Here is a 16,681-nt window from a genome sequence, read left to right as displayed (position 1 = left end):
TATTTGATTTCATCAGCAAAGGGAGTGCATACATTTGCATAAATCAGCATCAATGCAGAATTATTTCCATCTCATTGACCATCTCTATTAGTGACACAGCTACACATCAGGCTTTATTCTTACAGCATAGATGTTATTTAGTATATATAAGAGATTCCTGTGTACACATCATATATACAGTCACAATCAGATATGTATATCTGACCTTAAAAATACGGGGACTGCTTTATTGAAGCAGCACAAGTAACTAATTTTGATTGGTTTATTTCATTTTTGTGGACTAAGCACAGCTTTTACTGTATATATACTGTATATATACATTATTTTTAATGACTATTATCTGAGAAATAGAACATTTTATCATATTTTCTATTTTAATTACAGTTACAAATTCATTAGGAGTCGGAGTCGGTGCATTTTTTCCCGACTCCGACTCCAGGCACCCAAAATTGCCCGACTCCACGACTCCGACTCCACAGCCCTGCTTGTTGTTCCAGGTAAGTAACTCAAAGTTTTACAGCCAGATGATCAACCTGACAGCCAGAAGACCAGGACTTTTACAAGAAGTCAGCAGCACCAGCCTCAAGATCTCTGTTACAATAGGATTACCAATAAAAGAGCCAGTTTTTCATAGAACGTGACAGTATAGCTATATAAAAATGCCACCATGTCATTCCATCGTCTGGCTTACAAGAAATAGTGAATTAGGAAGCAGATGGTATCTTTTTAGGACTGTGGTCATATATCTCATAAAGCCGCGAGTGTCCTGCTCCGTTTTCGCCAGCAGGACTGTATAACCCAGGCTGAGCTCTTCCCATTCGCCAGTTGCTGGTAGCTTAGCCTCAGTCTTGCTTATGAATGAGTCGAGCTGGCAGCTTAACTCCTCAACAAATATCCCCCCTCCCCTAGTGCGTTTGTACCTGTCGTGAGGAGTTATTTTCCCATCCATGAAAGCCTCTGCAGTAATTTATCTAGACAGTCAATGTCAGCAGCTTGCAGGTCGCTGATTGCCTTGACTGTCCATGAACAACAAATCTGAATAGGGGCAAGCCAGTCCATATTTTACACTGTGATGTGTGGCTTGAAGATAAATGGCTGAGAGTTGGGTCACAGAAAGCACTCTGGCTTAGCACCAAACTGGACTGAAATTATTTAGAGGAAAGCTGAGCGCTGGACAAAGGGGCTTGGAGAAAAAGCAGTAACTCATCTACCTTACTTACAAAACGGTTAAAGCTCCATAGCTCAGAAAGAGCCCAATAACACAGGTTTAATTACTGGCAAATCGAATGAAAACAGTGTCAGGTTTTATTAGATCCCATCAGTGCTGTAAAGTGGACCTGCCAAATCACCAGAAATGACCAAACAATCAACACTCCCAAAAAGCACACGAGTACAGGGTACCAAGTAACCAGCAGATCAACCCATGTAGAGGAATGGATGAGACAAACAGCAATGATCAAACAACAAATCCAATCCGGAGTTAACCCTTTCTCTGGGAAAGTATTCCAAACTTTCCCAGAGCAATGGCCGAGTCTCGACTGGATTTGTTGTTTGGTCACACGGTGCTTTAGAGACTTGATGGACCTTGTACCATTGTCTGTGACTCCTCTGCAAACACCATCAAGGTCCTGAGGCCCGCGGATTCACCTCTTTTGCTTTACAATGGCAATGATACCATCAGTCGTTGCACCAAAAAGTAAGATGTTTTGGTCATTTTGGTTTTGGGCATCTCCTGACCCTCTGACGAAGGATTTTCATCCGAAACAGCGCTGTCAGGGTAATGGACTTTTAACACTCTGCTACAGACTCTGTAGGATCCTGTGCTTCCCAGCTTACACTATGTCTGCTTTACTAGGATCTAAAATTGCTGTATTTTCAGGGTCTGTCTGGTTATTACTATAGTTTTCTACTTTTTGGCATCCCCGGCATCACTTTGTCCTATTTATGCTGGACCTATTGCTGTTAACTGCTTAATGCTCCAAATTACATTGATTTCTATGATGTATTACCATTGACAGAGTGTCCACATTGAGTGTTTGTCTCAGCTTGTGCAATAATGTTGTTAAATGTGATTGTCTATCTTTTTGATTATGTATATTTAATACAAATATTTTTTGCAACATACATTTTGGTGTGCAGGTGTATTTTACTTTTAATGTGTTGTAGGGGCTATCAGCCTTATTTATCATAACTAGCACCCAGTTACACTGATGGTATTTGCTTGATTGTGGGTGTGCATACCATATTCATATACAGTACTTAAAGAGACACTGAAGCGAAAAAAAAAAATATGATATAATGAATTGGTTGTGTACTATGAATAATTACTAGAAGATTAGCAGCAAAGAAAATATTCTCATACTTTTATTTTTAGGTATATAGTGTTTTTTCTATTATTCTATAATATGTGCAGATTACACAACACTCAGCATTCAAAATGAGTCTTTAAGAGCAGTCTGTGAAGTAATGACATCTCCTCTGGCAGAGGAAAAGTAAATAGTCCAGGAACAGTTGAGATAATAAAAGTCAGATAACAGCCCTCTCCATGACTAACTTAGTCGGAGAGCTTAACCATCTTAGCGGTATGGACGAGCTCAGCTCGTCCATCACCGCCGATGGCTGCCGCTCAGGCCCTGCTGGGCCGATTTTGTTCAAATAAAGAGCAGCACACGCAGCCGGCACTTTGCCAGCCGCGTGTGCTGCCCGATCGCCGCCGCTCTGCCCCCCCAGCCGCCTGAGCCCAGCGTAGCCGGCACAAAAAGTTCCGGCCAGCGCTAAGGGCTGGATCGGAGGCGGCTGACGTCAGGACGTCGGCTGACGTCCATGACGTCACTCCGCTCGTCGCTATGGCGACGATCTAAACAAAACAAGGAAGGCCGCTCATTGCGGCCTTCCTTGTTTATTCTGGGCGCCGGAGGCGATCGGAAGAACGCCTCCGGAGCGCCCTCTAGTGGGCTTTCATGCAGCCAACTTTCAGTTGGCTGCATGAAATAGTTTTTTTTAAATTTAAAAAAAACCCTCCCGCAGCCGCCCTGGCGATCTTAATAGAACGCCAGGGTGGTTAATGGCTTGTTTGCATAGAGATAACAACTGGAGTTTCTCAACTCTTCCTGTACTGGAAACAATTAGACTGTATCTGTATGATGTATCTGATCTTAATGTTTTATTTCTTAGCTGTACTACACATACAAATCATAATATCATAATTTTTTTTTCGCTTCAGTGTCTCTTTAAAGCTACTTTCCCCAGCCACAGGTAGTTACAAGGGCAATGTAAGTCTATGCAGTGCAATGAAAGTAGCGAAATCACTGTAAGCCTATTGCAAACTCTTTGATGCGTTGCTGCATTATGCAACAATGCAAGTCTATAGCAAGTAGGTGTAAACAAGAGATCTCAGGCCGCATGAACAGAGCGACGGTAAACCAGTGATGTACTTCCTGTCCAACAGGCAGTGTGGCATTGAGTGGAGGGGGGGGGGGGGGTGGGGAGGGAGGGAGAGGCATATTAGGAAAATTATCGTAAAAGTAGGTATCCTGAATCATTTTCTGCAGTTTACTCTATGTCACTACAGTGCCCCTTCAAGAGTCTATAGTTAATCTATTAAACACTAAAAAGTTTCAAATAGGAAGAGCAGCACATGCACGTTTAACAGCTGAGAGATTGTCTCTCGAATAGTGGTGGGTGGAGTCCTTCTTTAATTAAAAAAAAAAGTTACCCTTTCAATTGAATCTTTAACCACCTATGATAATACCAGTGTGATGAAATGGGAAATGTACAGTATCTTCCTTGCAACTATGGCAATATTCCTCAGTTTGCACATGGGATTTTCCAGACTCCGCATTGCCCATTTCTGTAATTGGCGCATGTCATCTGCATAGAGTTAAGAGGCTAACAACAATGTGCCAGATGTATCAAAGCTTTACCGACAGTAAGAAGAAAAGTGCAAATCCATTGCTAAACTGTCACAGATTAAGAAGTGCTTAATAGCACATCGACACAGCTTGTGCAGTGCAGGCTAGACATGATTTGTGAAATGCTCCTCCCCCTGCAGAATCCTGTGAAGCTGTCCTGTGCTTAACCCTTCCAGTGCTGGGCATTGATGCAATACAGCAGATGTATTGGTTATCTCAGCAGTAGCAATTTCCCTCACACACTGCACTGTCTGAGAAACCTTCCTAACGCCTCATATTTAAGAACAGTTTAAAGTGAACCTCCGGACTAAAAATCGACTCAGCAACACTGAAAAGGCTTGGTGTTTCTTTAGCAGTTTCAGAGCATCAGAACTTTGTTTCTCTTATACAAGCCTCATTTTTAGCTGCACAGAAGAAAACTGCCCGGGCTTTCTTCCCCTGATGCTGTGCAAAGCATGATGGGATTTCTGATTTGTTGTTCTCGTTCTGCTGTTTTGGTGCAATTTTTTTTTTTACATTTTGAATTTGACATTTGAAGCCTAGCGTGTGCAGCTGGGAGGGGTATTCAGGACACAGGACAGTTGGAACTGTGTCTCCTGCTCCCTGTCACCTCCTTTTAACCAAAAAGATGGCTGCCCCCATGACAAAGAAGGCAGCCCCCATGAATCACAAACATTTGCCTGTTATTTTAAAACATGGTGGGTAAGAGATTATATTAACTATCTATTCTAATTAACATAACTAATGTAACTTGATGACAGTATGTTTGTTTAGGCTGAAGTTCCCCTTTAAGAAGGAAACTGCACTATTTGGTGATTTCTTAATATGTTGAAGAGTAGGAACACACTAAGCAGAATCGCATATGTGTTTTCCACTATGTGCTATGGGGAAAACTGATGTGATTCTGCCAGGTGTGTTCCTTCCCTGAGACAGTTCTGCACATATTTCTAAAAATCTACCAATATTTAGTCTCAGGCACTCTTGATAAATGTCCCCCAATATAAAAGTGTGATAAAGAAATCTAAGCTTAAAGAGATCTATGAGGAGTAAAAGATCTGCATTTTATCTTCAATCAACTGCTACATTTGCCTTTCGTAACTAAAAAGTTTGTGTGTAAAGCTGATCAGGACAATAGGTAAAGTAGAATAGTGCAGTCAGCACTACAAATGCGTAGGTATGAAAAACAGGTCAATGCTCCATCCCACACTCACTTTAGTACAAGTTTCCATTGTTGTCAGAGAAAAGTACCTTCCCCACCTCTGCAATGATTTCTGCCTCACCTTGTGGCTGAACAGAGTATCTCCCTGCATTACAGCTTACAAAATGCGTGGTTTATTGTGATTAACTTTTTTTGTTTGTTTACATTTTAAACCCATATGGAGAGATACCTATTTTCAATGCTAGTTAGAAAAAAGGTTAGTTCTGCATTTAATGATACAAACACACACTTAATTTGAATAATGCACTAAACCTGTTGCTATGCTAAGGGCCCTTTTACACTTAAAGTGGTCTAACACCCAGCATTTCAACTTTGCTTTAAAAGATTGCTTACAGCTTATAAACTATTATGCCAGATTTTTTTTTTAGCAGAAATTCACTGAATGGATTAAACATGACATTTTAGTGCTGCATTTAGCTAGAAATGCTCCTCGTGCTTGCTTGTTTAGTTACAAATGTATCTATCTACAATGTAACAAACAAACACTGCTCTGAGAGAACAAAGAGGGCTTCCCCAGCAGGCTTTTCAAAGGTCTATTTGTATTACAAATAAAGATACATTTTGTAACTACAGATAAGAACTGATGCGGATTCCTAGTTAAATCCAACACTAAAATGTCATGTTTAACCCATTCAGTGAATTCCTGCTTAAAAAAAAATCTGGCATAATAGTTTGTAAGCTGTAAGCAATCTTTTAAAGCAAAGTTGTAATGCTGGGTGTTAAACCGCTTTAATGCATTGGTATACGTTAGTACGTGGTTTTTTTTTCTCCATAGCAGTGCATTGTGAAAAAGCTTTCAGTTGAAAGTGAAAAAAAAAAATGGTGAGTAAAGCTGATCAGGACAATAAAGAGAATGAGTGTCGTCCGCCTTATAAACGCATAGGCCTGAAAAACAGGTCACTGCTCCACCCCATACTCACTTTAGTACAAGTTTGCACATCATTCCAATAATGCATTAAACCTGTTGTTAGGCTAAGCTGATAGATTGAAACATAAACATGCTTCATATCGATCCCTTGTTGAAAACATTTTTTGCTATCAGAATAAAAACTAGGATGGATTCTTTTTATTAGGCATGGTTATGTGTCATATATCCAGGGCAGTGGCGTCGGTAACAAAAATCATCCGAATCCAACTCCAACTCCTCAGTTTATGAAACCACTGACTCCAACTCTGACTTCAGGTAACCAAAATTGTTCCGACTTCTCGACTCTAACTCCACAGCCCTGCATATTTCCATAGCAACCCACACTGCAGTTAACAAAGAAAGTTGTCCATTGCAGCAACTGCATATGGCCAGATGAAGTTTGTCATCAGAAACCGGACCTATTGTCTTAGTTTCAGCAGATATTGTTCTACTGTGTCTATGGGCTAGTTTGCAGATGGATGGTTGTCAGTTGCCGCTTATCGCCTGAAAGATAAAGTTTTAAGCCTATGGCTACCTATAGATTCTCTGACAAGCTGTTGTCACCTGTTTATATATTAATTTTTTATGACGTTGTTCTAAATTATTTTTAAAAAAACAAAGCAAAAACACTATACAGTACCAATATCTGGAACACAGATGAATGTAAAATCCTAAGGTGGACACATGGTAACGTTTTTCTGTTAGATTTTTCTGCCGTTTGATGAAAACGATTGGGTGCACAGAACGATCAAAAGGGTTTTTTTGGTAGTTGATGGATAAATCTTACTAATGTATGTGTATATATATATATATATATATATATATATATATATATATATATATATATATATATATATATATATATATATATATATATATATATATATATAATTTTTTTTTTTAAATGGTATGTAATGTGAAAATAATATATATAAGAGTGATTATTAGGTAGAATTATACTTTTTGTTAACCTATATTGTATTAAGTTTATTAATTTATTTTAATTAATAAACAGAAATCAATGAGTGATTGCAGATGAAAAAAAGTATGTTGACTTTTTTAAACAGCAATGTGGTGTTCAGTGGTAATTGTAATGCTAAACAGAGAATGGTGAGGGTATGCAATATTGATAAGATTTAAAATTTGAAAAATCCATACTAAAAAGCTATTCACATTAAAAATCAAAAAGATCAAAAGTTGATTATTGAGTGAAATGTTTTTTAATCTCACCAATCGTTTCACCATATAAGATCTTTTTTGAACAAAATCGCAGCAATCTCGAACACCTGTTTGTGGAACCTCAAACAACTTCAACAGAACTTTTAATCAATGCAAAATTGGATGCGTTTTGTCGAATTGAAAAAAAAATAAAAAAAATGTACTGTGTGTGTGTGGTCACCTTTACACTGTATACAGTGTCAATTGAATAGTTCCACCAACGTACTTGCAAGAAATACCTGTAGCTAAGAGTTTACTGAGGCACAAAATCAGCTAGCAGTCCCTAGGGGGCGATATCTCCCACGTTAAAAACGTAAACTTATTGTAACAAAGCAAAACTATTAATAAAATGTTTGGTAAGGCAAGGGTGATAATTTGTAAACTCTCACCTGTCTTCTTTGGTGACTTGGGAATAGTAGGAGCGCTGTCGAATAGCAGAGTAGAAAGAGAATGCTTCATTAAGGTAGCTTGTCTCAGATGTGCGGAGACTGTGGGAGAAACAGAGGATCGTGGCACAGACCATACCTAGAACTCTAGACATACTTCAGACCTTTGTATACACAATTGCAATACATAGTTTTTTATATACATGAACATCTTGTATTATACATAGAGAACAACATTGGCCGATCTGTTTATGAGGGGCAAGAAAGCATATTCGGTGGAAGTTAAAAGTTCACCTGAGGTTAGAGTGATATGGAGGCTACCATATTTGTTCACTTTTTAACAATACCAGTTGCCTGTAAGCCCTGCTGTATTTGGCTACAGTAGTGTCTGAATAAGGCCTCTTTCCCAGTGGGACGTTGCGTTTGATGCAACGTTAAAGTCGCACAACGTGCCCCTAACGCAACGCATGTTGGTTTTGAAGTTGGACGTTATTTTTAACTGTGTTATGTGTCTCTTGGTGCGCCGTTTTCGTTGCATACTGATGGAATGAAAACGGCGCATGCGTTACATTTAAAAAACAAACAAAAAAACCACATTACTGAGCATGTGCAAACAGTCCAACGCAGCTAATAACGCTTATAACGCACAGCATCCAGCACTCTCTAAATATTGCTACACGTTACACACAACGCAACCTGAGCACTGTGAATGTCGCACAGACTTTGTGTTGCTGTGCGTTAGTCTGCGTTATTACTTTTTATAACGTGTGCCTTTGACGTCGCACTGTGAAAGCAGGCTGACACCAGAAACAAGCATGCACCTGATCTGCATATACTTGTTCAGGGCCTATGGCTGAAAGCATTAGAGGCAGAGGATCAGCAGAGCAGCCAGGCAACTGTTATTGCTTAAAAGGAAATAAATATGGCAGCCTCCTTAAAACTCTCACCTCGGGTTCACTTAAATTTGCTAATATTTAAATGTGCTATGCACAAATGGCACCAAGAGAAAGAGAACAAACCAGATCAGGCAAATGAATGAAGAATGTATGGCTACTTTCCAAAAAACACACACACAAAAAGAAAAGCTCATCATGGGGGCGGGGGGGAATGTGATGTCATTGAAAGGTATTAGTTGTGTGAAGAATTTGAAGTCTCAACTCCACATGATGCATGCGATTTCAGAATAGGGATGATCAATGATACGCAAATAAATTCTTCTGACATTTACATTTCTTGTAAATTACATGAGTGCGGCCATGCCAGCGCAGTAAGCCAGAGCAGCTCGTACACGAGCCTTTCCATGTTACTGCCAAGGGGCGGCCACGCTGCACCCCTACAAGCACATTGACAATGGTCCAGTCAGAATAACTTCCTGTCAATTGTTATTGGTAAAAGTTCCAGATGCATATAGTTTACATAAGATTTGAATGTTAGGAGAAATTATTTGCATCTCACTGATCATCCCTCTTTCAGATATGTGTGAACAGGCCTCAGGAATACAGTTGCTATGAGAATCTCCAAAAACGTGCACCTTGCTGCAGAAGTAATTAGATGCACAAAGCAAGAGGCTATGTTACTTATTTTCAACCCTTGATAAAAGACTGCAACCCTCTATAGCAGTGAAGGCTAACCTTGGCACTCCAGGTGTGGTGGAACTACAAGTCCCATGAGGCATTGCAATACTCTGACAGCTCTAAGCATAACTCGGGGAGGAAGAGGCATGATGGGATTTGTAGTTTTGTCACAGCTGGAGTGCCAAGGTTAGCCATAACAGCTCTATAGTCATCATGCTTAATTATTAGTCATTGCAGCATGGTGCGTCCCACTTGCCCGCCCCCTTCCAGCTCCATAGAAGAGAACAGACTGTTTGGAAGACAGCTGAGAAGCATATCTTTACAATGTTTCCTCCAAAACTGTTCTCCAAAGTGATCACGGAAATTAAATTGTTGGGAAACAGTAATGAAACCTAGGCCAGCTTTAGGTTGTATACCACAGAATAAGTGAGGTAGATTGTGAGCTCCCCTGAGGGACAGCAAATGAACTGTGCAATATATACTATAATAACTGTCAGTTTTATCAAAAAAAAAATAATAAGAAGAAGAAGAAGAAGAATCAGTGGCAACTTTATCAAGAAAAGCGCTTAGAAAACTGGACTAAAAGTGCAGCGGTTGCCCAGGGTGACCAATGATGTTTCAGCTATTGAGACAAGGACTGTGATTGGCTGTTGTAAACAACTAATTTAACCAGTTCCCTGTGCAACTGATTCACCTTTTTTTTTTGTATTTTTACACTTTATTTTACTTTTATTGTTACCGTACTTACTAATAGTGGTAGTATAGCTGACCAATCTTTGAGGCAATTTCCCCAATCTGCCAGCGTTTGAGGCCATATCGGTTGTCGAGGACTTGTCTGCAAATAGAAAGGAAAAGGATTATGTACAAATGAAATAGCTGCAAAGAATAAAGCTAAAAACAAAAAAAACAAAAAAAACTGCAAAGTGGGTGATAAATATAAGGAGGAACAAAACACTTTAGTAAGCTCTGACTAGTAGAAGGAGGATGCAGGAAATTATAAAGACTACTTTATCTCTACTTTGGTGTTTTCTTAAAGGACAACCGAGGTGATGTGTGACATGATGAGATAGACATGGGTATGTACAGTGCCTAGCACACAAATAACTATGCTGTGTTCCTTTTTTTCTTTCTCTGCCTTAAAGAGCTAAACATCAGGTACGTAAGTGGCTGACTCAGTCCTGACTCAGACAGGAAGTGACTGCAGTGTGACCCTCACTGATAAGAAATTCCAACTATTAAACACTTTCCTAACAGAAAATGGCTTCTGAGAGCAGGAAAGAGATAAAAAGGGTCAATAGCTCATAGATTTTAGCTCTGGCATACTTCAATGAATGTGTCATTGAGCAAAAACAATAAAAAACAGTTAAAACTTAAAAAGTAGATTTAAACATAAAATAAACCTGTGGAATATCTTAAAAAGTCATTTTTAGGAGAAGAAAGATAGATACAATCGTTAATTTAATTACTTTATTTTCACCTCAGGTGTCCTTTAAGGTCCGGTTCACACTATACAAGACCCATATCTACTGTATATATAGTACGGATGTACTGTACCGCTCCAGAGTGTTTTTCCTATTCCAATGGCACTTAAGAGCAGAGAGGCATCATCCATTACATGAATGGCAATGCAGCTCAGGATGCATCAAAAGTCATGCGCAGTGTACCACAACAGACAACACTGCAATGAACATGTCAGAGTGGGCCCACAGAAAAACATAGGCCCTTCCTACATGTCTGCTACAGCAAAATGCAGGACAGCAGACAAAGGCCCACATGTCATGAACCTTTTCTCCTAGGAGATCATTTTTCCACCTCTTTTTTTTCTACCAAAAAGTAGATGAAAAAGTACTGTCAAAATTATTTTGAGTATTTTCTTGCTTGATGGTGGTTTAACTTCACCCCCACCCACAGACGGCAGAAATTGGCCCTGTACAGGGGCGTAGCAATAGGGGGTGCAGAGGTAGCGACCGCATCGGGGCCCTTGGACCAGTAGGGTCCACCCTCTATCACAGTATTAGCTCTCTATTGGTCCTGTGCTGGTAATAAACACTTCTATAGATGCTTTGAATAGTAGTGATCACTAACAAATAGTTCCCCATACCCTTCTTGCAACTCTGACACTGGAGTTTTCCTTGGCAGGTTTTGGTGCGCCATATCAATTGTTCTGCACCATATCAATTGTTATGTATAGAGTGCTTGGGGGGCCCCATGTAAAACTTGCACCGGGGCCCACAGCTCCTTAGCTACGCCACTGGCCCTGTACGTGTGCCCGACTCGGGCTACTCCAAAACCTGTCAGTTCTGTTTTCTACTACTAACTGTAAGTGACAGCAACATAGGAGAAAAGTAATTTATGGCTCATTGTACTCTGGAAGAAATGTACTTCTTATTTGTATGTGTTTACATGTATTTTAAAATTTACGATTTTTGTGGTAGTGGTCTTTTAAAGGTGCACTTTAATGGTACAATATTTTCCTCAGATGCGATCAGATTTGCAAGAAAGTAAGTAATTGGAAGGTAAATATCAATTTTTCCCATAGACTTGTCGATTAGAAAATATTCTCTTTTCAGATACCATCCTAAATTCCTACATTTCAATCGTCAAAATTCTGCACCCCAATCAATCTTAAAATTGCAACAATTTTCTCCACATACTACTTTTTTTACAATTGGATCATAAAAATCTGATCCAATGACCTCATCTGAGGAAATTATTGTGCCATTAATGTGGTACACACCATGCAATTTTTGATTCAGGCCCTATTTCTGATTCAGGAAAAGATTGGATAAAAATTGTACAGCCTACTGATTGCAAGCGACCAACCCCGGCTCAAAAACCCAACCTCTTTCTTGATCAGAAGCAGATCGGACGTGCCGAAAAATATATACAGAAATACTGGGTATTGTTCCTTTCGATCCATTATCGATCAATATCCAATTGGAAAAATGATCAGAAAATGGATCGGAATCAGGAAAAATCGCATAAGTGCGTATGCTTGCTTTCTGCTATAAATGATCAATGTCAGATCTGAATATCAATCAGATCACTCAAATAGGTTTTTAAATAAAAATTGCATGATATGTACCCAGCCTTAAAGCGGACCCAAACCAAACATTTTTTTAATTAAAATTATTTAGTTGCACCACTCTGACACATACAAAGATAAATAAACACTTCTTCAAACCTATGAACATTTCAGTGCATGCTTTTCACCCTCCTCTTTTCATAGCTAGGGTTATACTGGGGGCAGCCATTAGCAATTCCTCCATTGCCAGACACAATCTACTCCACCAGTTTGCCGGAAAAATCCCGGCAATTTGAAAGGAAGGGAGGGGTTCCTCCAATAAATGTAAAATATTTTATATTTGTCATCATGCAGCTGAAAAAAGGCTGCTATTTATTATTATAATTTAGAAAATAGATTTTATTTCTGAAATCTTGTATTTTTAATTTGGGTCCACTTTAATGGAACTATGTGCAAAGCCAGAAACCCTGCAGATGTGCATGCTGCCTGTGCTCAGGGAAATGACTGTGTCACTGCATAGGCCCCATTCACAGTGATCACTTTCCCTGTGACAGGAATGCAACAGACTGTTAGATACAGCAGCAGGGCATGTTATCCATGCGTTCCACTGGGTACAGTGAGGCATACACGCATACACGCCAAAACACGCGTTTTTTCTTAACTACACAATTTTTTGCCCACGATTTGTGCGCTTGTAAAAAAAAAAAAAAATGATACATTGCCGCTTAAAATCACAAAGGGGACGATTTCCATACACTGCTAGCAGGTGTCCGCAGGCTATAATGGACAACATGTATGCAAAAAACCACATATGATAAAAAAAACTGTCTGCGGCAAAACACCAGCATTTTATGCGGACAAAACTGTGGCCTTTCCCTTACTTCTCATTTTAACAGCAGCAGTAATTGCACAGGTATTACAAAATAATGTCCAACATTACATTTCTGAAAAAGAACAACAAGTTACTTTCTACTTTCTGAGGTAAAGGATTCTCAGAAATAGCTTTTCTCATTCAGTCTAAAGAGCTAAAGGTGCTAGAAATTAATGATTAATCAATCAATCAATCTCCAAATGCCAATTCCCAAGCTAGAAATGTATTTTTCTTCATGCTGTAATTAACCACTTGAGGACCACAGTCTTTCTACCCCTTAAGGACCAGAGCCTTTTTCTCCATTCAGACCACTGCAGCTTTCACGGTTTATTGCTCGGTCATACAACCTACCACCTAAATGAATTTTACCTCCTTTTCTTGTCACGAATACAGCTTTCTTTTGGTGCTATTTGATTGCTGCTGCGAGTTTTAGTTTTTATTGTATTCATCAAAAAAGACATGAATTTTGTAAAAAAAAATGTTTTTTTTTACTTTCTGTGCTGACATTTTTCAAATAAAGTAACATTTCTATGTACATTTTTGTCCACATTTATTGTGCTACATGTCTTTGATAAAAAAAAACATCCATTCAGTGTATATTTAGTGGATTGGGTAAAAGTTATAGCGTTTACAAACTATGGTGCCAAAAGTGAATTTTCCCATTTTGAAGCATCTCTGACTTTTCTGACCACCTGTCATGTTTCATGAGGTGCTAAAATTCCAGGATAGTATAAATACCCCCCAAATGACCCCATTTTGGAAAGAAGTCATCCCAAAGTATTCACTGAGAGGCATGGTGAGTTATTATTATTAATATTATTATTTAGTATTTATATAGCACCGACATATTACGCAGCGCTGTACAGTGTATACATATATCTTGTCACTAACTGTCCCTCAAAGGAGCTCACAATCTAATCCCTACTGTTGCCATATGTCTATATTATGTAGTGTAAGTACTGTAGTCTAGGGCCAATTTTTAGGGGGAGCCAATTAACCTATCCGTATGTTTTTTTTGGAATGTGGGAGGAAACCAGAGTGCCCGGAGGAAACCCATGCAGACACAGAGAGAACATACAAACTCTTTGCAGATAGTGCCCTGGCTGGGATTCGAACCAGGGACCCAGCGCTGCAAGGCGAGAGAGCTAACCACTACGCCACCGTGCTGCCCAAGTTCATAGAAGATGTTATTTTTTGTCACAAGTTAGCGGAAAATGACACTTTGTGACCCAAAAAAAAAAAAAAAGTTTCGATTTCTTCTAACTTGCGACAAAAAAAAAAATGAAATCTGCCACGGATTTACTATGCTCCTCTCTGAATACCTTGAAGTGTCCACTTTCCAAAATGGGGTCATTTGTGGGGTGTGTTTACTGTCCTGGCATTTTGGGGGGTGCTAAATTGTAAGCACCCCTGTAAAGCCTAAAGGTGCTCGTTGGACTTTGGGCCCCTTAGTGCAGTTAGGCTGCAAAAAAGTGCCACACATGTGGTATTGCCGTACTCAGGAGAAGTAGTATAATGTGTTTTGGGGTGTATTTTTACACATACCCATGCTGGGTGGGAGAAATATCTCTGTAAATGACAAAAAAATTTTTTACACACAATTGTCCATTTACAGAGATATTTCTCCCACTCAGCATGGGTATGTGTGGGTGCCCGCAAGGGGCAGATTAGGGTCTGATCTGATAGGTAACAGTGACAGGTGGTGATAGGGGGTGATTGATGGGTAATTAGTGGGTGCTTAGAGGAAAGAACAGATGTAAACAATGCACTTGGGAGGTGATCTGACGGCGGGTTTGCGGGCGATCTGATGGTGTGGGTGGGTGATCAGATTACCCGCAAGGGGCAGGTTAGGGGCTGATTGATGGGTGGCAGTGACAGGGGGTGATTGATGGGTGACTGACAGGTGATTGACAGGTGATCAGGGGGGATAGATGCATACAGTACACAGGGGGGGGGGGGTGATCAGGAGTCCCCAGGGGACAGTTTAGGGAATAAAAATAAAATAGCGTTGACAGATAGTGACAGGGAGTGATTGATGGGTGATTAGGGGGGTGATTAGGTGCAAACAGTGGTCTGGGGGGTGGGCAGGGGGTCTGAGGGGTGCTGTGGGCGATCAGGGGGCACATTAGTGTGTTTGGGTGCAGACTGGGTTGGCTGCAGCCTGCCCTGGTGGTCCCTCGGACACTGGGACCACCAGGGCAGGAGGCAGCCTGTATAATAACTTTGTATACATTACAAAGTGTATTATACACTTTGTATGCGGCAATCGCGGGGTTAACAACCCGGCGGGTTGTCGTCGCGGGTGGGCGGAGCCAGTTGCCGGGGGAAGCGCGCATCATCAATGACGCGATCGCTCCCCCGGCATGCCGAAAGGACGCAATGCCCTTGGGCGTATTGCGGTCCTTTCGGCGTCCACTTTGCCGCCGCCCATCGGCTGTGGGCGGTCAGCAAGTGGTTAAACAGTCACCGAAGCCAAAAAAATGATGATATAATGAATTGGTTGTGTAGTATGGATAATTACTAGAACATTAGTAGCAAAGAAAATATTCTCATATTTTTATTTTCAGTTATATAGTGTTTTTTTATAACATTGTTTTTATAACATCATTCTCTAATATTTGCAGTTTACACACCACTCAGCATTCTAAATGATTTTACAGAGCAGGCCAGTGAACTTTTTAACTGTCCTCTGCAGAGAAAAAAAAAACTACAGTCACAGACAGTTGAGATAACAAGCTTCAGAAGATAGAGCTCTCTGCGACTTTGAAAGCCGTGGAGCTCAATGGCTCTTCTGCATAGATAGCAACTGGAGTTTCTCAACTCTTCCTGTACTGGAAACAATATTAGACTTATGTCTCTGCTCCTAATGTTTTATTTCTTAGCAAATACAAATCATTATATCATAATATTTTTTTTTGCTTCGGTGTCTTTTTAACCACTTCAGGATTCTGCGTACGCTTAAGTACGCCCCTGAATCCTGAAGTGGATTGCACGAGCGGCCGTTCCATGTCAGTTCACGGAGGGTGTCTCCGTGAACACCCTACGAGCCGCCGATCGCGGCTCGCAGGGTAAATGTAAACACACGGGGAACATCTACAGCAGCGCAGTAGAGGAGATCGGCGATCCCCGGCCTCTGATTGGCCTGGGATCGCCAGCATCTGATAGGCTAAAGCCTATCCCATCAGGCGCAGGACGGATATCCGTCCTGCGCCGCTCACAGGGGGAGGGACAGGGAGGGAAGGAGGCCAGGAAGCGCTGCGGAGGGGGGCTTTGAAGAGCCCCCCCACAAGCGCAAGCAGCGATCAGACCCCCCCATCAGGACATCCCCCTAGTGGAGAAAAAAGGGGGGAGGTCTGATCGCCCTGGCTGCTAGCTGATCGGTGCTGCGGGCTGGAGAACCCACGCAGCACCGATCAGCAAAAATACCGATGGCACAGAAGTGGTTAAATCTACGCTTTTTTGAAAACCGTTATTTAAGAAAAAAAATTCTAATGCCTGAAGCATCTACTGTAAATGTATTCATTAGTAACACATTTCTGGGTTTTCTTCTTTCTATTTGAACTGAGGAAA

General features: G+C 40.5%; 1 protein-coding gene across 3 annotated transcripts in view; it reads right to left on the bottom strand.

Annotated features, from left to right (window-relative positions):
* The window catches only part of SCAI (suppressor of cancer cell invasion), a 252,826-nt gene that overhangs the window by 95,127 nt on the left and 141,018 nt on the right, over positions 1-16,681 (bottom strand). For all 3 annotated transcript variants that reach the window (XM_068248199.1, XM_068248201.1, XM_068248200.1), the window contains 2 exons: positions 9,964-10,050; positions 7,645-7,743 (listed from right to left, as the gene is read on the bottom strand). In XM_068248199.1, coding sequence (XP_068104300.1) covers positions 7,645-7,743; positions 9,964-10,050 — 186 coding nt within the window. The remainder of the gene's footprint in view (positions 1-7,644; positions 7,744-9,963; positions 10,051-16,681) is intronic.

This window comes from Hyperolius riggenbachi, chromosome 8, assembly GCF_040937935.1.
Source record: "Hyperolius riggenbachi isolate aHypRig1 chromosome 8, aHypRig1.pri, whole genome shotgun sequence".
Lineage (NCBI taxonomy): Eukaryota > Metazoa > Chordata > Amphibia > Anura > Hyperoliidae > Hyperolius > Hyperolius riggenbachi.
This window is presented reverse-complemented; position numbering and strand designations above follow the sequence as displayed.